Genomic DNA, 23,306 nt, shown 5'->3' with positions numbered 1-23,306 from the left:
ACCCAAAGTTCTGACCCACAGAGTAGGTCCAAGTTTGGGCATAGCAAAATTTAATTCCCACTCATACTCCATAGTATCATGGCCTCAAATTCTGAATTTTTCTGTTTCTATATTCATATTAGTCTCTCTTCTCTCATCCTAGAAAAAAATCCTCCCCATCCTTCAAGATCTATTTCAAGTGGTACCTCTCTTCCAGGAATCCATTTCCAATCACCCAACAAAATTGATCTCACCCTCTGTCAGCCCTGACAGGGCTCAGCTTACACCTTATTGATGGCACAAGTCACACAGCCTTGATGTACATTGACCTTGACATCTTATTGTCTTCTGCAGACTGAGTTCTTAATAGCCAAAATCATGTCTTATCCATCCTAACATCTTGCATGTAAGTTTAACTCAAGGATTTGTACAGTGCTCAAATATATGCTCCCTAGTCACCGGAAGCCATATAAATTCCTAAGATATCTTTCAATGGGGACAGTCAATGTAATAGCATGGAAATTCATAAAACTCCGTGAGTCTCAAACTAGACACACCTAAATAAAATAAGGTTAGTTAACTTCACAAATTCTTTGGACATAAAAAACAGGTGTTCTTATGCTCTTTAAAGCTTACAACAATGGACTAAAACATAGCTCATTAAAAAAATTCTAAAGAAGTAGGGCTGGGGTGTAGCTAATGGTAGAATGTGCTTGCCCAGCACACACAAGGGTCCTGGGTTCCATCCCCAGCACAGGGGGTGAAAATCTAAAAGAAAAAGATGACAATAAAATTGGGGTTGTAAACATCTGTTTTAGGCAAATTATAATAAGCTACATCTAACTAACTTGCATTACACAGTAAATTGTTCAGTCTGCACTCTTTAATTTATCCAATTATAAACTAAATTACTTTGTAGATAGTATTAAGTTATGCAGATTTTATTTCTCTAAAGTATTTTCAAATGCTTTCATACATAAGATTCATACACTCAAACTTCATGAGAACAGTTAGCAATTATCACGTGAATATTTCTTCTCTGCTAAAGATGTTTTTGTTAAGTCACTGATGAAAGTAAAATATTTGCAGATCAAATGGATCCTCCTAATAACTTTATTTTCAAAACATACCACCATTGTTACCTGAGCTATTTTCAAATTAAATTCCTCGTTTAAGCAAATACACCAAAACATATTTAGATAAATGCTGAAGTTATGATTTGCACAAAACTTGAAGACATTATGCAAGTAAAAAAATCAATTTTACTTTCAAAATCATAAGAAAAAGCAACATCCCTTGAAATTACTGAACGTCCTGAACTTTCTATTATCTAAGCAATTTCTGATACAAAGGTTAACTTTTGTGAACAAATGAGCAACAAAATTGCAAACTACTAGCCTATTTTATTCTAAGTCAAGAGTTCCCAGGTGGAGCAAACAGAATGAGCACAGAGCTTTACAGTATGGCTTCTGTGGTTTCAGCCAATGGCAAACACATCTTTATCATCTTCTTCAGGTGGTTCAGACTGGTGGAAAAGGAAAAGGAGCACAATAATTAGTTGAAACTCAGCTATCACCTCTTGGTCCCTTAACATTTCATAAGCCAATATGAATGTCACTCCTTTTTCCCAATTATGTCACTAACTCACACAGAGAAGTTGCATGGCTATGTGGTTGCTGAGAGCTAAAGTTCCAGCTAGATGGAAACTGCCTGAGGTCAAAATTACACTAGAAAATGTCTTACACATCTGCCATCATCTGGAAGGTGTGCATGCCATGTCCCAACGGTCCAACAGTGAGTGGTTTTTTTTTTTGTAGTTGATGTTGTTATTGTTTTGCTTTTCTTTCTAATGTTGGAGGAAAGGCAGCCCTCTGTTGATAGAGCTGGCTTGTCTTTAGGGCACAAGCTGTATGAAAATTACATGTTAATAACCAGACTTTGACATTCAGCCCAATTAGATGCTCATAAGAGGTGGGTATGTGGTGCTGTCCATGGAGCAGGGAGTAGCATGAAGCAAAAGATTCTCCCATTCCACCCAAACCCCAGGGCTCATGCCCATTGAGAAGAACAGCAGACAGGATCACTATGCGATTTCTCTATTTTTTGCTGTGTACATTGCATGCAATTTAACTCGGGCATGGCAGACATTGCCAGTTACCTACCCAATGTCTATTCTTCCCTGTTTCCTTAGTAACAGCACCCACCCTATTTTTAGAAAGAGGGGATGGTAACAGTAAGTAACATGCTCACATTTTCACCTCCTCAGAGAGGAACTGCATGCACCCACCCTGGTAATTAGGGTAGGCCCTGGGACCCAGCTCCAGCCAATAAGATGGAACAAAATCTATTTGATTTGACTTCCATGAAAACTGTTTTCCTAATTTAACAAAGAGAGGGGCTGGCACATGGCTTTTACCTTTTATTCATCCCCTACTTCCTACCTGGAAAGTTGGGAAAAGGAAAAAGTTTAACTCTTTGTAAACTTGGGTATTGTTTTAGCTTATTACACAAGAGTAATTCGTATTTTGCAATGAATGATAAACATTCAGAACAGCCAAATTTAGAAAGTAAATTCACCCAAAATATCACCACTGAGAATGATGGCAGGTGACGTTTCGAGGTGCACCTTTCTGGGATTTAGACCCATTACTGTGTGTGCAGGTACCTGCTCTGACTCTCGTCCTCTGTAATGCTGCACCTCTTGTTCCCTCCTGCTCACGCCTGCTCAGCCTCTTTTGCTGGATTCACCCCCCTACCCAGCTTCACATGGAAGTGGCCAGGAACGCTACCTGGGCCACATTTTCTGACTGGGTCAACCCATCCATTCTCAGGCCTGCTTTCTGTCATGAGCTTCAGCCGGTTATTCATCTTACAGCTCCACTCAGATGCTGAAATCATGTGGAAAGTTGATTCTAATCAAACCTGAAGTATCCGTCCTCAAATCCAACCCTTCCCAGTCTTTGGCACCTCCTTAAATGACACCAGTGTCCCCCCAGTTGCTTGAGCCCTAAACATTGTCCCCAACCCTGCCTTTTTACCACCACCACATCCAATCCATCAATAATCCTTCCAGATCCTTCTGCACTGCTCACATCATCCAATTCCCGACCCTAAACACATATAACCCTAATGAGAGTCCTTTGATCTTTACCCTTGTGGTACCAAAAACTAATTAAAAAATAATAATCACAAAGCCCAACTTTGGTGGCTTTTTTTTTTTTTTTTAAGATTACTCACTTAATTTCCTGTTAATGAGATAAAACAAAACTTAAAAAAAAATCAATATCTGCACTCTAAGGTAAATGCAACTATATTCCTATAAAGACATTTTACAAATGGTCTCCTTAAGAAATCTAGTTCAGACTTGTAAACTGAAGACAGTCTCAAGATTGGCGTCTGTAAAAAACCCTACTGTGAGTACTGGGGAGTGATCCTGGAGAAATCACATTGTTATATTGTCTATCATGTGCAAGTACAAATATGTAACAACAAACCCACCATCAGTGTGTACAACTATAATGCACCAATAAAAATTGTGTGGGGGGAAGAAGCCCTATTGTTAAATGCTGTGGGAATGAACAAAACAATAATCAAAGAATCCAGCTGAGTGGGGGAGCTGCTGTCCTTACAGACACTATTACTGGGAACAGAGGGCTGCTTGCTCTGTGGGCCTCCATAATAATGCCACCAGGAAACTCCTCCACATTGTGACTTCAGGCTTCTTTGACTACCTCCTCTCCACCCCCATCCACTCCCCCTTTCTAGCCCTACCAAGGTCTTTGGCTCCAGCCCCAACAACCAAATCAGTTTGTAGTTAACACCCTCACAGCCTCTTCTGGAAGAAAATCTCTCCTTGTCTCTTTCTGACTAAAATGTGGCTGACTTCTGAAGGCTCCACCTCCCCAACACCCTGTGCCTCAATTATCTTTCTTGGATATCCCATTACGGGTTGAGCATTCTGAATCTGAAACTCAAAGTTTCAGAGCATTTCAGATTTTGGATTTTTGGATCAGGGAAACTCAATTGGTAAAGCCTCATGGAAATATTTCAAAATCCAATCCCTGAGAAATCTGAAACCCTTCTGGTGCCAAGCATTTCAGATCAAGAACAATGGACCTGGGCGCTGAGGTTGTGGCTCAGCGGTAGAGCACTCGCCTAGCATGTGCGGGGCCCTGCGTTTGATCCTCAGCACCATGTAAAAATAAATCAACAAGATAAAGGTATTTGTCCAACCTATAATCTACAGCACTTTCCAAAGTTATCTACTAGTCAGGTAACAGAGACCACACCTTGGCCTCAGGATCCTGAGAATGACCAGACCAGCAAAAGACATCTTGTGATCACCAGACTCATAGCACCCTCATAACTCCCCACGTCCACCCCTCACTGATCTCCTTTAAAAATAAAAAGTCTGAGAACCCCAAAGGAACCTCTGGCCAAATGACCCACATTCTCCCTTGAATGTGTATTTCTTGCTTTCCTACCTACATCGCTGTGCCTCTAGTTCACACACCCTTAAATTCATCTCCATAATGTCTTTCAAAATTTCACTCATTCTGAGTCACGACCTCCCGCTTGCCAGGAACTTTCTCAGACCTTCTCCAGTGAGAACTAGAGAAGGACTCCTCCACTCAACCCACCGCGTTGGGACTGTGACTGCTGATGCCAAAACCCCAGAATCTCCTGTGTCTGTCCTGAGACCCAGTAAGGTCCTGTCCTGGTCCTGCAGTTCCAGAAATCCAATTCTCAGTCCCCCAAACCCCAGCACTGCCTTATTTATCTGCCCCAGGGGAAGTAGGGAAGGTCTCCTCTGTAACCAAAGACTCGGAACAAGCTTCTGGGATCAAAAATTCTGGCCGCACTTGTGCTTGTCCTTGGGACATGGTAAAATACTGTCTGGGTCCCACAGCTACAGGGAAGTGGTTATCAGTGCTATAAGCCCCAACACCACCTAAATCACCACACAGGACTTAGGGAAGGTCCCCTTTGTGTCCCACAACCTAGAAACCAAAGTTACTGATATCATAGAACCCAGTATTACTTGTGATCATCCTATGGGACCTGAGAAAGTCCCTTCCCATCCTGTGGCTGCAGGTGGCAAGACCCAAGTATCTCCCCATTCATCGTAAGTGATCTTTTTTACATCCTATGGCTCTGGGATCATGGTTGCTGATACCACAAGCCTTGGACAGACAGCTACTCGTCCAGTAGGACTAGATACAGTCCCTTCCACATCTCACCCAACTAAAACCAGGGCCAACTGCTGCCACAGGAACCAGTTCCATCAGTACTTAACTCTGTGGGACCCGAGAACAGGCACCCATGCAAGCCTTAGATCCACTGCAAAGTCAGTCACTTTCATGAACCACTGCAGTCGAGGCTACTGCAGCCTTTATAGGCACTGCGGATATCAATCACAGCCACAGGAATTATACTGAGGCTACGATTTTGAACTCCCCTATAATCTAAACACTCACCCAATGGACAGCCTACATCCCATCGACAGAAAATCTACTACAGAAGCTAACTCCATAAAATTGGAAGAGGTGTCCGTTATACCAGATGCACAGACATCAACATAGGGACATAAGAAACATGAGAACTCCAAAAGAATACAACCATGCTCCAGAAACCGATCTCAACTGGGAAGAAATCTGTGGATACCTGAAAAGGAAATTCAGGGTCCTGAGAATGACCAGATCCTAAGGAAACCCAGTGAGAGGTAAGAAAATATGAATAATACAAAGAATTGAAGAAGAAAAAAAAAGGATATAAGTGAGAAATTCAAAGAGAATTTATTTCAAAAATTCAGAAATCTTAGAGCTAAAATTTTCAGTCAATGAACTAAAAATATAAACGAAGAGCTTGCAGACTAGAATAAGCAGAAGAAAGAATTTCTAAACTTGAGAAGATTTCTGAATTAACCCAGACCAAAAACAAACAAAAGAATGAAGAAAGCCTACTTTGGGTACACCACTAACAAATATATGAATTATGAGAATTCTAGGAAGAGGGAAAGCACTGAAAACCTATTTCAATTATAATACCTTAAAACTTGCCAATCTTCAGAGAGATGGATGTACAGACAGGAAAAACTCACCCACCATACACTGAAACCTCTGAAAGTGTGAGCCAAAATAAATCTTTCCTCCCTTATATTGTTGTTAATCAGGCATTTTGGTGATGAAAAGCTATCACAGTCATGTTATTCAATTTCTATGCATTGACATACTTTCCATTTTTCTTATTGATTTGTAGTTTTATTGTATTGTGGTCTGAGAAAAATACGTTTATGATTTCAACTTTCAACAATTTTTCAGGGCTGGGGTTGTGGCTCAGTGATAAAGCACTTGCCTAGCATGTGTGAGGCACGGGGTTCAATTCCCAGCACCACATACAGATAAACAAAGGTCCATTGATTTGTTGCCTAACCTATTATCTATTCTGGAGAATGAGAATGTGTATTCTGCTACTGTTGGGTGAAATATGTTTGGTAAGTGTCAATTAAGCCCATTTGCTTTATAATATGATCTAACACAGATGTTTCTTTGATGATTTTCTGTCTGCATGAACTGTTTACTGAGGAAAATAGAGTACTGGAGTCCCCAGCTATTATTGCTATTATTTCTCTTTAGATTTAAGAGTATTTGCTTTAAATATTTGGGTAGTCCAGTACTGAATGCATACATAAGTACAATTGCTATATCTTCTCGCTGAATTGATCCTTTATCAAATATAAAGTCCCAATTTTTCTTTTCATAGTTTTTGATTTAAAGTTTGCTTTATCTGATATGAGTAGTTACTCCTGCTTGATTTTGGTTTCTCCTTGTGTGGTATTATGTTGTTTCAACCCTTAACTTTCAGTTACCTGAAAGTGTATCTTTACCAGTGAAGTGGATTTCTTGTAAGCAGCATAATAGTTGAGTCTTGTATTATTCATTGAGTTATTCTATGTCTCTTGATTGGTGAATTTAATCTATTTACATTCAGGGTTATTATCAATTGATATGAACTTCGTCCATTTTGTTAATGGTTTTCTGCTTGTTTTGTATATTGTTTAACATTTATTTTGTAATTTGTAGTTTTTATATTATGCTAAGACTCTCTTTCATGTATGTTATTCTAGTGAGTCTATCTCTTGTACTTTCTTGATGATGGTTATCATCATTTTGTTTTTAGTATAGAACTAGAACTACCTTTGGCATTTCTTGTAGGGCTGGTCTGGTAATAATGAATTCTGTCAGATCCTGATTACCTGGAAAAATGCTTTATTTTTTCAATTCTGAAGGGTAGTTTTTCTGGACATAGTAGTCTTGGTTGGTATGTGTTTGTTTGTTTCAATTCAAGACTTCAAATACATCATCTCATTCTGTACTGGCCTGTAAAGTTTCTACTGAGACATCTGACAGTCTAATAGGTATTCCTTTTTATATGACTTGATGCTTTTTTCTTGATACTTAGAAGATTCTCTTTGAATCTAGATTCAGTCAAAAAAGACCTTCACCAAGGGCATTTGCTACAAAAAATATCAAAACTACAAGACAAAAATAGAATAGTTCCATAGCTGGGGACTTCAACACTCCACTTCCCTCAGTAAACAGATCATGCCAACAGAAATTCAACATCTGAGTTGGATCATATTATAGAGCAAATGGACCTAATAGATATTTACCAAATATATTTCACCAATAGCAGCAGAATATATATTCTTCTCGTTCTCCAGAATAGATCATAGATCGGGCAACAAATCAAAGATCAAAAAATGTTTTAAAGTTGAAATCATAAATATATTTTTCAGACCACAGTGCAATAAAATTAGAAATCAAAAAGAAAGTGGAAAGTATATCAATGCATAGAAATTGAACAACATGCTCCTAAATGTCCATGTGAGCTTTCCTTCACTGGGACCCAAATGCCTGATTAACAACAATATAAGGGAGGAAAGATTTATTTTGGCTCATGGTTTCAGTCTATGGTGGGTGGTTCTATTGATTTAGGCCTGAGGTGACGCAGCACACGCAGCAGGATTTGGTGAAGAAAGGCTGTTCCTTGTGACTAAGAAGCAGAGAAAAAGTGAACAGGAAGGGGCTGAGGAGAAGAAATACCGGTTCAGGGCCACCCTTAGTAACATACTTCCTCCAAGAAAGTCTCACCTCCCAGTAGTCCATCCTATTATCTGATGAGGTCACAGCCCTCCTAATGTAATCATTTCCTCACATCCCTACATATGAACATGGCTGGGTTGGGAATTAATCATTTAGCATGTGAGTCTTTGGAGAACATTCTAGACCCCAACTAAAACAAGGGCCAATGAATAACTGAAGAAATTAAAAGGGAAATTAAAAAATTAACATGATAGTACAGCATATGAAAATCTGTGTGATATAGCAGCTGGGCACAATGGCACATGCCTGTAATCTCAGTACTTAGGAAACAGAGGCAGTAGGATTGCAAGTTCAGAGCTGGTCCCAGCAAGTTAGTGAGACCCTAAGCAACTTAGATCTTGTCGCAAAAAAATAAAATAAAATAAAGAGCTGGGGTTGTAGCTCAGTGGTTAAGTGTCCCTGGGTTCAATCTCTGGTTAAAAAAAAAAAAACAGAAAAACTGTGGATGGAATACAGCAAATGCAGTATTATGAGGGGAATTCTAACAATAAATGCATACATCAAAAAAACAGAAAAACTCAAACCATCTAACCATTCACCTGAAGGACCTGGAAAAGCAATAACCGACTTAAACCAGTAAAAGAAATGATAAAGATCATAAATAGGAGCTGGAGATACAGCCCACTGATAGAGTGCTTTCTTGGCATGTGTGAAGCCCTGGGTTCAGTCCCCAGGATGACAAAATAAGCAAGTGAATAAACAACATCAAGACAAAAAAAAAGTAAGAAGAGCAATGAAAGTCAATTTCTTGAAAGGTTAAACACTGACAAACATTCAGCTAGACTAACCGAGAGAGAAGACTCAAAATCAGAAATAAAAAAGATATTACAACTGATATCATGGAAATAAAGGATCCTAAGAATCCACTATGAACAATTATATGTTAAAACCCTGGAAAACCTAGAAGAGATGGATAAGTGTCTGAACGCATACAACTTATCCAAATTCAATCAAGAAAACAGAAAATATAAACAGACCAATAATGAGTAACAAGATTGAAGCAGTAATTCAACAAACTCTCCCATCTTTTTTTTTTTTTTAAAGAGTGAGGGAGAGAGAAAGAATTTTAATATTTATTTTTTAGTTTTCGGCAGACACAACATCTTTGTTTTTTGTATGTGGTGCTGAGGATTGAACCCAGGTTGAATGCAGGCCAGGCAAGCGCACTACCGCTTGAGCCACATCCCCAGCCCCCAAAATCTCCCATCTTAAAAAAAAAAAAAAAAAAAAAGGCCAGGACATGATTTTATGTTAGTCATCTCTTCATCACTGTGACCAAAATACCTGACAAGAACAAGTTAGAGGAGGAAAGATTTAAGTGCTTCAGTTATCTTTCAGGAAGAGCCTCCCAATTCTACTCAAGAAGAATTTGGAAGCAGCTCTTTAAGAATGGACAAGTGCAAAAGCTAGCTTGATCGACCAATGACCTTTTGATGTCACAAGGTCAAAATCTGTCATGCAGAACCCATCCCCAAACAAACAAGCAACTTATAAAGATGCAGGATGATCATTTACAACTCCCCATAAAGAACCTGAAATTCCCTCCCCACCATCCAATCGACACGTGACTTCTCCCCTCTCCCTTCATGCATAGCCTCTCATTGCCAACTGAATGAGGAGCCGATTTGAGCATTACCATCTCCTGGGCTTCCTTGCTGGTTGATGAGGAAAAAAAACTTCTTTGTTTTGAGAAAACTCCATGCCACAGGTTGGGCTTCTGTGTACCCTGAGCATTAGTAAGCCTTTGGTCAATGTCAAAAACATCAGAGTGTCTTTTAGCGCCTGTTTCCTCCCACTCCAATTCACATCTACTGAACAATGTAAATCTTTGTACCTACCTGCAGGATGCAATAATAAAACCGGCGTTTGGTTTTCCTTATGAGGGCTCTGTGGGATTTAGCCTGGAAGAAATCGATCCATCTCGTATTATAGTCATATTAGGCAATTTAAAAACAAGAACATAATCTATGCATACATATATATCATAAATCATTCAATTACTTGCTAATGAACAAGCAGAATCCATGGCAACCCAGGTTATCAACCCAAGGAGTTAAGTTTTCACTCGATTCTATTTTATGCATTATCTTTGTCTATGCTACTAAGCTATAAACTGTAAGAAAAACTTCATAACCCTCATTCAGAGCACCAAATCCCTAACTCCTTGTACCTCTTGTGTTAGGGGCTGAAACAATCTAGTCCCGGAGATGTCCACTTTATTTGCTTAGAAAAATATGTAGAGTCATTACTGAGATGAAAAACATGACAGTCACCCCAGACAGGCATCCAGATCAAGATCAACCTTCAAAAGATTCATAGGGCCGTTGTACATCATGCACTTAGCCCAGGAAGCACACTATCCTTAACTTATAAGACAAAGGGAATTTTTCTTAGGTCTTGAGAATAAAAGTAAAATCTCAAGTAAGCATTTTTTGAAGAGATGGGCCTGGTATCAAAAGGAGATGAATGCAAATAGTAACTAATACCCAACAATGTTAACTGAAAAGAGAGCTGCCTAAAATGTGGTGGTTACTCAAAATAAATGAATTCTCCAGAACACTAGGTGAAAGAATCTCTAATGCTTAAGCTAGAGTTGCTCTACGTCAGCAGTTCTCACAGTGTGGTCTGAGGAACACTTATGGAACCCAAGCTTCAGTAAGGGCAAAATTATTTTGATAATAATGAAATAACATTTTATTCTCTTAAAAATGTACAGTGGAATTTCCTAAAAGCTACATGTCTCAACAGCTTAAACTCAAAAGCAGATAAGAGAATCCAGGTGCCTTGGATTAAGTCAGACATTAAAACAGATATTTAGATTTGCAAACAAAACAATGCTCTTCTCGTGTTTCCTATTTTTAAAATGTAGTCATTTTTCATAAAACTACATTAACATAGGAAGGTTTATTACTGTTATTTAAAAGTAAATATATGTTCAAAGAGTCTCAATTTTTAATATTGGAAATATTCAGAGCTCTTTCTCTCCTAAGCAAAAGCTCTTTGGGAATCCTCAAGAAATATTAAATTTGTAAAGAGATTCTGACTCAAAGAAGTTTGAGAATAACTCACAGCCAACCATGGGCACCCAGTGGAGAGGTCTTTAAAAGGCTATCACCTCTGATCATGCAGAAGGCTATAGAATGAAGATGACTACGTAAAAGGATTTTGAAAATGGCCCTTACAATCATCATTACTGTGTTCACTAGAGTAAACAGCAGGATGGATAGTAAGTCTTAAAAGCCTTTTTTCTTTGCTTTACAATACACAACGTGATCAAAATAATATCCTTCCTTTAATAACAGATTTCCACACAAATAAATAGACAGATAGACAGTAAAGCTGGTTCTCATCTGGCAGAGAAAACTTTAGCCATTACAGCCATTACAAATGTATACAGGGATTCCTTCTGATCATCCAAGTGGGAAGAGAATACTAGATTTTTTTTTCCCCCAGAAAAAAAAAAAAAGAAAAAAGACTCCACTTTCCATCCCCCCACCCCATAGTCTCCAGAAGATGGGAGAATATTCCAAATGGACAGAGTAGCAACCTCAGGATGTACACTGTAAAGTCCAGCGAGAGGAGTACATAGTGCAGTAAGCCCATTTGTTTGTTTGTTGTTTGTTTTTTTGGTCCTGGGGATTGAACTCAGGGGCACTTGGCCTCTGAGCTTCTATCCCCATCCCTTTTTTTTCTGGAGACAGGGTCTCACTGAGTTGCTTAGCACGCCGCTTTAGCTGAGGCTGGCTTTGAACTTGCAATCATCCTGCCTCAGCCTCCTGAGCCACTGAGATTACAGGGGTGTGCCACTGCTCCTGGCTCCATTTGTTTTTTAAAAAGTGTACACACACACACACACACATACATACACATACATTTAATGTATATATGAATATATGCAAAATGTGTAGAATATGGTCTATCAAGAACATCAGTACATAACCAAAATCAGTAAATGAATATTTACTCAGAAACCTAAATAGATGTCTCCAAGGTAATCAATTTTGAAAATATGGCTTAAAAATAAAGCCATTTGGGTCACAATTTTTTTTTTCACCATTTACCCTTTTTTGACTGACATCATCAGCCACACTCCATCCCCAAGGAGGTGCCTTGGAAATCCCCAGTCTAAAAAGGCTCTGCTGTTCAGATGCTTAAATGAGCTTTGCCAAAGCCCCTGCCCATACTTCTAGCAAAAGCATTACTTTATACACCAACCAAAGGACTCAAGGACATTTTTTAAAGTACCTCAGCACTTGCTCATCACAGAATGATTTCAGATCATCAAACTGTTTCCCCAAAAATTCCTAAAATTGAACAAAAGATTTAAGTAAGTAGCTAACCCTTTTTCCTCCACAGAAGAGATATCCTCAGTCACCGAGAGAGTTCCGAACAAGAACAACTTACCAAAATATCCTTCTCAAGGTGTTTTAGAGCCTGAATATCCTTCTCAAGATTGCTCAACTCTTGGAGAACAAAATCGTGAAAGTGCTGTAGCTTATTGAGTCTGATAAACATAAAAGCAACACATTTCATGGGGTTTCTGGAGTGTGACGAATGATATTTCACCAGATCTTTATTAAGAACATGGAAGAGGCTCCCTTCTCCTCCTCCTCTCCATGCCTGCTCATCCCCAATCTCCAAACCCCCAATGCAAACTCTCGGTTCATCTTTCAACAGCATCCCGGAAGCTGGTGTTTCCTTATCATTCTTAGTAGAGCACAGGACAGATGTCTCCAGGGAAGAGAAAAGACTAAGGTCTCTCTGTTCCTTCTGCCTTCCACTTGCTGTCCTTTCTCTGTCAGGTCTTAAACTGGCCCTGAAAGCTGAGGTCAGGAATGGGCTCATGACACCATCTTTCCACCTCTGTTTTAGTTCTAGAATTTTTAACAGTTGCTGTTCTGATCTGACAGAGATTCCCTATTTGTTTGCTTCCCCCCACCCCCGTTAAGGTGAACATTGCATGAAGACAAGAGTTCCTAGAGCTTGCTGCTATAGTTTGGATGTGGAATGTCCCCAAAAGGCCCCCGTGTTAAAGAACTGGTTCCCAAACTGGTGCTATTGGGAGGCAGTAGAAGGTTTAAGAAGTGCTGTCCAGCTAGGTCACTGGGGGCATGCCCTTGACCCTTGACAAGGACTGCGGGATTCCAGCTCCTTCCCCCTCCTCTCTCCCTCCCTCTCTCTCTCTCTCATGTTCCAGTCATGAAATGAGCAGGTTCTCTCTGCTGTATGCTTCCAGCATGACTGCTGCCGGGTCACAGGCCCAAAGCAACAGAGCCAACTGATCAAGAATTGAAGCCTCCAAAACCGTGAGCCAAAACAAACTTTTTCTTATAAGTTGATTATCGCAGGTGTTTGTCACGGTCAGAAAGTTAACACTGGTGCTCACAGCTCTTCTGTACTGAGCAAGGAGCCTGGTACCCAGAGTCACTCAGTGTGCACCTGTTCAATGACTATGTGGCGGAGCCTGAGCCCCTGGAGCAAAACAGGAGCTCCACAAATCCAAAGTCCTTCACGGGCTTGTTTGGACAAGTAGATGACATTGCATGTATAGAAGAGTTGGAAAAAATGTTACAAATGTCTATTTAAAGTATCCTACCCTAAGAAACTTTCTACTTTAGCAAACTGACTCTCCATCCCTTTCTTCCCTTCCTCATTTGCAGCCCATTCTTTCCAATAAGGCACAATTTCTATACTCACCTCCCCTGCACCACTCAGATCTTTGTTTCCAAAGCCTACCTCAAGAAGCTCTTCCTTTGAGAATGTTCTGAATTCACTCTGATCAATACAGACTTTCATCCCTCCATTCCCCTTCCCACCCCTCTGAAACTTGCGTGTCTTGGTGCTTCTTGCTACATGATCACAAGGGGGAACAGGTGTGTGAGTGTGTGTGCATGGATGAGCAGCATTTTCTTACCATGGTTAATATACATAACATCAAATCTACTTTTAGCCATCTTTCACTGTGCAGTTCAGTGGCATTAAGTTCACTGCACAATGTTTAACAACCACCACCATCATCCATTTGCAAAATTTTCCATCATACCGAACAGAAACTCTGCACCTATTAAATAGTAACTGCCCTTTCTCTCAACTTTGGAGACTTCCAACGTACCTTCTGTGTCTATGGATTTCCATTCATACGCTTGCAGTTACCTCCTCTAAGGGGGATAATGCAGTACCTCTTGTGCCTGGAATCTTTCTCTTAGCATGTTTTCTAGGTTTATCTGCGTCATAGCATGTGTTAGAATTTTAATTCCCTTTTAAGGCTAAATTAACATTCTACTGCATGTATGTACAATTCATCTACCCAGTATTTTTCGCACGTATATCCATGCTTACCCTGTCTTCACACATGGATTTGAAAATTCTTAAGAACAATATTTTGGGATCATATAATGGTAGACAATGAAAGGCTCAAGGAGGATATTTAGTTCATCTTATGGATGCAAAACCAGATACCTGGAGGGGTTGAAGCATGTATCAAACTCACATCTGGCTCAGGCTGCAACTCCTCAGGCCCCCGTACAGCAGTCATGAGATAAATATTGTTTGTGAATAATCACACTTCCATGAATTGCTTTGAAATTCAATACTTACTTGCAGAGGTGTATCAGGTTTAAAAGTTTTATTATGCAATTCGGTGTTTTCTTTGCCTTTTCTGAAAGAGGACTCTCACTGTACCTGAACTAAACCATAACAACAAAAACAAAATCATCAATTTGAATTAAACATAACTATGTAAGTGTAATGTGTGCTTTGCATTAAAAAGATTCTGCCTGAACATTATAATATCCATAGTAAACATACTGCTGAGGAACAGTGATGGGGCACTATTCTGCATACCTTTCAGGAATTATCTCAAGCTTGGTACTAATAAAGCGAAATAAGAAAAATTGGAAAGCATATATTCATGTTGAATACTAAAAGCATATTTTCATTATAAATTTTCTTGCATTGATATTGCAAGTAGTAGGACTTTGAAAGCCTTCCATCTTAGTTAAATGAATGTTGGTTTTTATTTTGCAGACCAGGCTGTGGGACAGGTTGTAGGTACAGCATCTCAAAGGTCTGCTACCAAGTCTACCTTCACCTCTGTCTCAGAGTCCTCTCCTCCACACGGTCACCCTCTCCCCCTATCTCGGACTATCATCTTGGGTCCAAGTCATTGCTTTCTGATAGTTCATTTGTCTGAGAAAGCGTCCAGTGGAACCCAACCATTAGTCTGATGTCCACATATTTAGTCCCGTTGGAGCATATGGACATGGAACAGCTAGCTATAAATACAAACCGCAAAAATCAGCGACCACAGCTAAGACAAATACACCTCCCCAAAGACTCGGGAGCACCTTCACATATGAAGAATAGCAACAGTATTGATGAATATTATATATATGTTACTTTAAAGTCATAACGAGCTAATTTTTCTACCTTTGTCTTATTTTCAGCTTTGTTGAGCTAAAAATGACAAAATTATTTATATTCAAGGGGAACATGTGGTGTTATACATACATTGTAAAATGATTATCACAACCAACCTGATTAACATATGCATCACCTTACTGTTACCTGTGTGTGCACATGGTGAGAACACTGGAGATCTACTCTCTTCACCAATTTCAAGTACAATTACCAACTGTCACACCATGCTGTACACGGGGTCTCTAGAACTTACCCATCTTATAATTAAAAGTTTTATTTCTTTGAACAACACGTCCCCATATCCCTCATTCCCCTAACCCCTGGTAACCACCCTTCTTCTCTCTCTGCTTTTGAATTCAACGTTACTTAAATTCCATATTTGAGGTCATGCAGTATTTGTCTGGTTATTTTCTTTTGAATAACGTCCTCCAGGTTCACGAGATAGTTTTTTATTTTTAGCAGATGATTACCTCGTATTTTCTTTTCATTTCTCCGGTGAAGTTTTCCAAGGCTGTGACAATGGCAGAGACATTCAAGTTCTCAGGCACATATTCCAGAGATGGAGTAGAAATGCCTAACAGAAAAAATATATTAAATAAAATTAATAAATGCCCGAAGGAGACAGGTTGGTCCAACAGCTTCCCAAAGGATGGAAGTGCATGTGAGAACCACAGGTAGGAACCACCGACACCCCACTGCCTGTAACAGTGCACTCGGTGACTCTGGCCATGACTGTACAAGGTCAGCAGGTGCCTCTGACCAATTGACCTCTCTCTCTGGCAGGAGCTTATTTCATCCAGACTTTCTTAGTGCATCACTGTTCCAGATAATAGATGGGTTCATTTTGACCTAACCATACATTCATGGAATATGATGGGCTCCATTTTGGTAGAGTACTTCCTCTTTCCCTTCTCTCCTTCCCTCCCCTGTCCACCTTCCTCTACTCCACGGGTCTTCCTCCCATTTACGGTTTTCTAAATGGGTGCTTTATAGATATAAAGGTGGAATTCATTGCAGTATGTTCATGTATGTACATAGCATAATTTGGTCAATTTCATCCTGAAATTCCTTCCTTTTCCCATCCCTACTCCCTCCCTCCCTCCCTCTCTCCTTCCTCCAAGTCCACTAATCTCTCTTCTGAGTTCCTGGGATCCCCTTCCCATCTTTCCCTTTATTTTCATATAGCTTCCACACATGAGAAAATCCATTTAACCCTTGACAGAGTCTGGCTTACTTCATTCAGCATTATGTTCCCCCGTTCCATCCAATTACCAGCCAATGCTAGCTTCATTGTGTACGTCTACTACACTGGGCTGTTTATATAATTTGGCTATTTTGAATTGTACTTCTATAAACATTGATATACCTATATTACTACATCATGCTGATTTTAGTTCTTTGGATAAATAATCAAGGAGTGGGACAGCTGGTTCATATGGTGGTTCCATTCCTAGTCTTTTGAGGAATCTCCATACTGCTTTCCCAAGTGGTGGTATTAGTTTTCAATCCCACCAATAATGTATCTTTTTCCCCACACATTTATTACTATCTGTGTTCTTGATGATTGTCGTTCTAACTGGAGTGAAATGAAATCTCAATGTAGTTTTGATTTTGATAAATTTAGCAAAGCAGATAGAAGATCAAGATATGAAAATCAATACCTTTCCTATACTCCAATAATGAATCTGCTGAGAAAGAAATCAGGAAGATCACTACAGCCTCAAAACAAAAAAACAAAAAGACAATTTGGGAATAAATCCAACCAAAGAAATGAAAGATCTCTATGATGAAAACTATAGAAGAATATAGTTTTTTTTTTTTGAAGAATACTTTAGAAAATGGAAAGACCTCTCATGTTCTTGAATAGGCAGAATTAAAATTGTCAAAATGGTCACACTACCAAAAGCAATATACAGGTTCATTGCAATCCCCATCAAAATAGCAAAGAAATTCTTCATAGAACTAGGGGGAAAAGTCCTAAAATTCATTTAGAAGAAAAATAAAAATCAGAATAGATTACATATTTCTAACCCCCAAAATCTAGTCAATAATTATCAGCTAAAGCAGAGGCCCAAAACTATAGGAACCTCAGGCCCCGAGATTAACTCTAGAAGAGTTAAGAGGCAGAAATAAAAATGCTAGGATGGAAGGCTGCTTGCTTCTATTGAAAATTTGTGCAATAATTTACTCGTCCCTAAAAGGACAAAATGCTAAGTTTTTAGGTGTCCGCGGCTACAGTGCTCTGAAAACTATAACTTCCTTGTAATTCAGGCAGGTACACATTTCATGACCACGTATTTATTGCACTCTACTTCAACCGTTGGCTGGGTGCATGATGTTACCTGCCAAGCCGGAGGCTCCCTGAGCAGCGTCTTCTAATCTTGATTGTTTTGGCAAAGCAAAACTCCCATCTGGGATGCCTAAGGGCAAACACAGCATATTGATGACTCCACACACATCCCTTTTGTCCAAAATGTATCTTGTGCTCTTTTCTTCCGTTAATATATAACCTTGACATACAGCAAGTGAAACTCATCCCCTGCCTGTTAATCATTACTTATCATTTGGTGCACCAAATCGAATAAGCGCAGCCTAAGTAAGTATCAAAACAGAGCCTACTGATGCAGAGGAGGGGAACAGGTACTCCTTTGTGAGCTCGGTTACATTTAGCAAGGCTCAGGCAGATTCCCTAAACAGTGTTTCTGAATAAGGCCATGACAATAAATATCAAACACATTTCTAGGGCTCTGGGCAAAATGGCAAAGTATCAGGATTTCTAGGCAGAGAGGCCTTGGGAAGTTCTTCAGATCACAACCCAGATGGCGCCACCTGCTGGTCACACTGGAGCATTGCACTGAGGCCATCTGATTGAAAAGGCCATCTTGGCTGCTCACTTCTCCAGTGACTGACAGCCTCTGCTGATGAGAGCCCTACATTGCCATATAGTGCGGTGCATCACTAAATAGTTTCTATTACAATGTTCACTGAACTCTCCCAATCTTACCAACAGCACCCATTAACAGAGCATTGGCTTTATGCTCTATTTCTGATCTTCTTTACGGTTGGCTTATACTCCATCATCAGGGCTCGGGTCCTGCCCAGGGAATGAATACTTACTTCTATCCACATTGCCACACCATGACCTGGCCTGTGGCCATCTCCCTGGAGGATCCCATCAATCCTATGTCTTCACCTGTCACCTCCCAAATCTCACTGTTGCATCAAACTTGTGTCTCACAGCCCACCCAGTTCCGTTCTTCTCTACCTATATCCCCCTTTCTCCATTCTGTACCTTTCAGCTATGAAGTTCTGACTTCTCTCCCTTTCTGCCCATATTTCACTAATTCAGCCAATAAACATTTTGTGTTACTATGTGCAAGGAGCTGTGCAGGGTGTTCAGCAGACAGTGGAAAAGCAGAGGAGCATGTATCCTCATCCTTCACTCTGCTTCTTCTACCCTGAGCCCCTGTGGTCCCTCCAACATCCCAGGCATATTATTATCTCAAGACCTATGCACTTGAAGTTCCTTCTGATTATCTTATTTTTTCCCCTATAACTGCCTTAAGGCTCAACCTGACCACCTACCCTAAAATTTCAAGATATCTTCCACATTTTAAAACCCCTTTCCCTGCTCTTTTTTTTTCTTAATTTTTTTTATTAGAGTATACTATACCACAGGTTTAACTTCAATACTCTCTCTCTCTCTCTCTCAACCCTACAACTAGATGCTAAGGTCCACCGAGGGCATGCTTTTTGTCTGTTTCCTTCACTACTAGGTCCCTCACACCAAGAAAAGTACCCATCACATAACAGATGCTCTATAAAAAAAACTACTGAGTGAATAAGTGAATGAATGCAACAGAATACACAAACTCCTATAAAAAAGATATTTGATATGTTCCAATCAGATCTCTGTAAAATATATAAGAATTTATTTTAATTCTTCTCTACTAACAGCAAGGGAGAAACAGAAGAAACCATAAATTTTAGAAAGAAAGTTGTCCCTTGGAATCAAGAGAGGAACTGCAGCAACAGACAAAATGTGAACGAGGGAATCTGGGGGATAATCAAGTTGATATTTTATAGAATTTTCCTACACTGAACATTTCATTAGAGATCACATTCCTACTCTGCAGGACATGGCAAAGAGCCAACCAATACCCAGCCTCTCAACAATGAAACAAAATACAAAGTATAACACTCTCAACTCCATTAGATACTTTATTGAAGCCAGTATCTCCATCTTCTTGTTACATTTAGATTTAGGTGTGCTCAATTGTTGCACAAGTTTGGATGGGGACCTTCTAGGGAACTACATTGTTTTCAGGGCAAAAGGTCTTTAAAAATCGAGGACAGGACGCAGTTGCAGCTCCCAAAGCAGACAGCTCCTGGGTATGGCTCCTCTGTGATGTCTAGACCCCAATCAGGGTCAGAAAAGACTCTTAGAAGGCCCCCAATTTGATAATGAACAATTATTTCTTTCTTGGCTGCCTTCTCTACCCTTCCGGGATGTTTTCCTTGATGGTCAATTTGTAGCAATAGCTCAAATCATGACTTTGAACTTGGATTTATCACATTCACACACCACCTAGGGTAAAGCAGGGACACTAGTTATATCCAGTGATAAGAGGAGCCTATAGGCATGGACTGATTGCCCTGGTCAGCCCCCTGAAGGAGTTCCTGGGAATCTGTGAACCCACTGAGACACATCTGGATGGACCCCTAAGGGACATGGAAGTCGGTGTCAGTGGGCATGTAGAACCCTTCTTCTGAGGCACAATGCAGGGGGACGTGCCTATGTGTACTGCAGGTCTGGCTCTCCACAGATGGCAGCATCCTCCAGAGAAAGCAGTGCTGTGTCATGAGAGGCTGCCAGTCCTGAGGGATGTCACCGGCTCGGCTTTGTTTCCATGGTAACTATACACCTCTTTCAGACTGTGTTGTTCACCATTCTCATGAAAGGGTTAAAACTACCTGCACACAACACCTGAGAAAAAACACACACAGTAAACACACTGTGGCGGAATGAGTGGCCTCTGGTGGCTCCCTCCGCGTGCTTGTCAGGGGCTGGAAGGAGGAGAGAGGCGCTTGCTCCTGCAAGAACTCAGCTTTGTGCATTTCCATGAAAGATTCCGGCCACTCAAGGAACTTCTGAAGTTAGAGTAGGTGGCCTGCTGGGCACAAGTTTTAGTGAACAGTTTGGTGGCCTTGTTGCATTTTGAAAACTCATGCTCCTGATAAGAAGCCATTAGGTTCAGGCATTTATATCTTGCTCTGAAGTGACACCTTGTGGCACGGAATGACAAAGGCCAATAGCTTTCACTCAGCAAGAATAGAGGACTTCACCAAAAACTGTCACTGTAATAGTCACAGCACTTTCTCAATGCTAATTCTTTGATTTATTCTACAGATACTAATTATCAAGACTATTAAAAACTTTTTACATTTAAAATCTAAATCAATTAACGGTATTTGTGACTGTGTATAAATATTTATTCAAAAATGGGAAAATGCAGAGGTTCATTATTAAGTGCAAGCATTTTTCTAGCTTTCTTGCTTCTTTTCCTTGGCAAACACTGAATTCCTCTATGCCAGGCACTGGACCAGGCAATCACAGCACGGAATAGCATGAAGAAGTGCCCACGTGGCTCCTGCTTGATTTCAGAGGCCTCTTAAGAAGGTAAAAGAGGGGATATTCATATCCATAAATAAAATTACCCTGTTGAACTGACAATTCTGGGGGCTTTGCATGCATATCAAAAGTTCCAGGGTAAGGCAAACTGGACACGCTGGCACACGCCTATAATCCCAGTGGCTTAGGAGGCTGGGGCAGGAGGATCAAAAGTTCAAAGCCAGCCTCAGTAAAAGCAAGACACTAAGCAACTCAGTGAGACCCTGTCTCTAAATACAAAATAGGGCTGAGGATGTGGCTTAGTGGCTAAGTGCCCCCGAGTTCAATCCTCCATTACCCCCCCCCCCAGAAAAAAAAAAAAAGGTTCCACAGTAAACATCAACACATAACTTGATATTTGATTGAGGCTGCCGTTATGAGTCAGCAGGACACTCAAAATGTCTTAGGGTCTCTGTTTTGGGGAGAGGGGTGTGCTGGGGATTTAATCTAGGGCCTCATACATTCTTGGCACAACAAGCTACAGCCCAGCTCAAAATGCTTTTACTGAAGGAAGTTACCTGAGCATCCTCAAGAGGGGGAGGTATAGCTGCTTCTGGCCACGTGGTTAAAAAATCCAGGACTGGATGCAATGATACGAAACATTTCAAGTTCTGTTATATGTTTTTTGGCTATCCAAAGAAATGAATCAAAGAGAAACATAACCACTAGTAATGGTTTCTAAAAGGATTTAATGATTTTAGTCACTTATCTAAGACCCATACTTTAAGAACATTAAAAAATGTGAGCATTAGGAGATGGCTTTCTAATTCCTCAATTTTCTTAGAAAATTGCACAAAATAAAGATGTCAGGAATGATGTTTGACTAGTGCCAAGACAAATAAGACTGATATTCACACTAGTAGCAGGTGACACAAATTGAGCATCATCACACGTCTGCACACAGAGCCTCATGTCAGTGTCTCACCGAATCCTCAAACCCCAGGAAACTCTCCCTCCCACCCAGAGATGCACTCTGCTTCTGAAGGGCCCTACCCAATGGTGAGCACAAATATTTAGTCATCAGTGTCTGCTCCTCTCTGGCCAGCTGACCTTGAGGTCAGCCTCACCTGAGGGGCCCTCAGTGAAGGTAAAAAGACAATAACAGAGTGGCAGGAATAAGTGTGTTCTGCACCATGGTGACCCATGTGACTCTAGTTCACAGCAGCCTGTTATACACCTTATGCAGAATACCAAGAGGAGCTTAAAGGCTCCAAACAAAAAGTAATGATGAGGATATAGAAATGCCAATTTTCTGATCCCGGTTTGATCAGTATATGTTGTATGCATTTATTAAATTATAACATTCTACTCCATAAATATGTACCATTAATTAAGAATAACTGGGCATGGGGGCACACACCTGTAATCCCAGCTATCTGGGAGGCTGAGGCAGGAGCTCGACAAGTTTGAGGCCAGTCTGGGTTAACTCAGTAAGATTCTGTGTCTAAATAAAAAAAGTGAAAAAGGCTGGAGGTGTAGCTCAGTGGTAGAATTTTCCTGAGTTCAATCCCCAGCACACACTAAGTTAATAAATAAATTCAGTAAATAAAATAAAACCCAGGTATAAACTAGATATTTGTCAACTCATAAGGATTAAAAGACTCAAAGTAGAAGAATGGGGGAAAAACATGCATAAGGCATTCGTCCAAAAAAAAAAAGTCTTTCTTTATTGTTGTAAATGAAGTCAAAAGCATTTAGAGATGAAGAGCCACTTCTCAGTGCATCTAGAAAAACACTGCCTCAAAATACATTGGATAAAAATAGACAGAACAAAGGGAAACCGACAAGGATATACAGATCATCCATGAAATCTGAATGCATAAGGCCGGTCTGATTGAGCCTTCAAGTAAGACCAGATAAATTCTAAAGGAACAATATTATACACACTGGGTTTCTCTGAGCAAGTTGCTATAAAGTTAGCAATAAATAACCAAAGAACAGCATTAAAATATCCCCTATATTTGAGAACTAACCTAAATTTTACTAAATAACTGATTTAAAAAAAAAAAACATTAACAAGGAAAAAATATTTAGCTCAAGTGGCAATGAAAACCCTCCATACCAAAATAAGG

At 40.0% G+C, this 23,306-nt stretch overlaps 1 protein-coding gene across 3 annotated transcripts in view; it reads right to left on the bottom strand.

Annotated features, from left to right (window-relative positions):
* Window positions 1–23,306, bottom strand: part of Sycp2l (synaptonemal complex protein 2 like) — a 102,325-nt gene that overhangs the window by 4,412 nt on the left and 74,607 nt on the right. For 2 of the 3 annotated variants that reach the window (XR_013091681.1, XM_076859188.1), the window contains exons 22-27: window positions 17,906–17,983; window positions 16,034–16,137; window positions 14,742–14,830; window positions 12,549–12,648; window positions 12,390–12,448; window positions 9,983–10,045 (exon numbers count right to left, since the gene is read on the bottom strand). Coding sequence is in view for 2 of the 3 variants with exons in the window: in XM_076859188.1 (XP_076715303.1) it covers window positions 10,021–10,045; window positions 12,390–12,448; window positions 12,549–12,648; window positions 14,742–14,830; window positions 16,034–16,137; window positions 17,906–17,983 (455 nt within the window). In the remaining variant the exon portion in view is untranslated. Of the gene's footprint in view, window positions 1–1,043; window positions 1,505–9,982; window positions 10,046–12,389; window positions 12,449–12,548; window positions 12,649–14,741; window positions 14,831–16,033; window positions 16,138–17,905; window positions 17,984–23,306 lie in introns of those variants that run through there. The other variant, XM_076859189.1, reaches the window with a different exon arrangement.

The sequence above is a fragment of the Callospermophilus lateralis genome, chromosome 6, assembly GCF_048772815.1.
Source record: "Callospermophilus lateralis isolate mCalLat2 chromosome 6, mCalLat2.hap1, whole genome shotgun sequence".
Classification (NCBI taxonomy): Eukaryota; Metazoa; Chordata; class Mammalia; order Rodentia; family Sciuridae; genus Callospermophilus; species Callospermophilus lateralis.
This window is presented reverse-complemented; position numbering and strand designations above follow the sequence as displayed.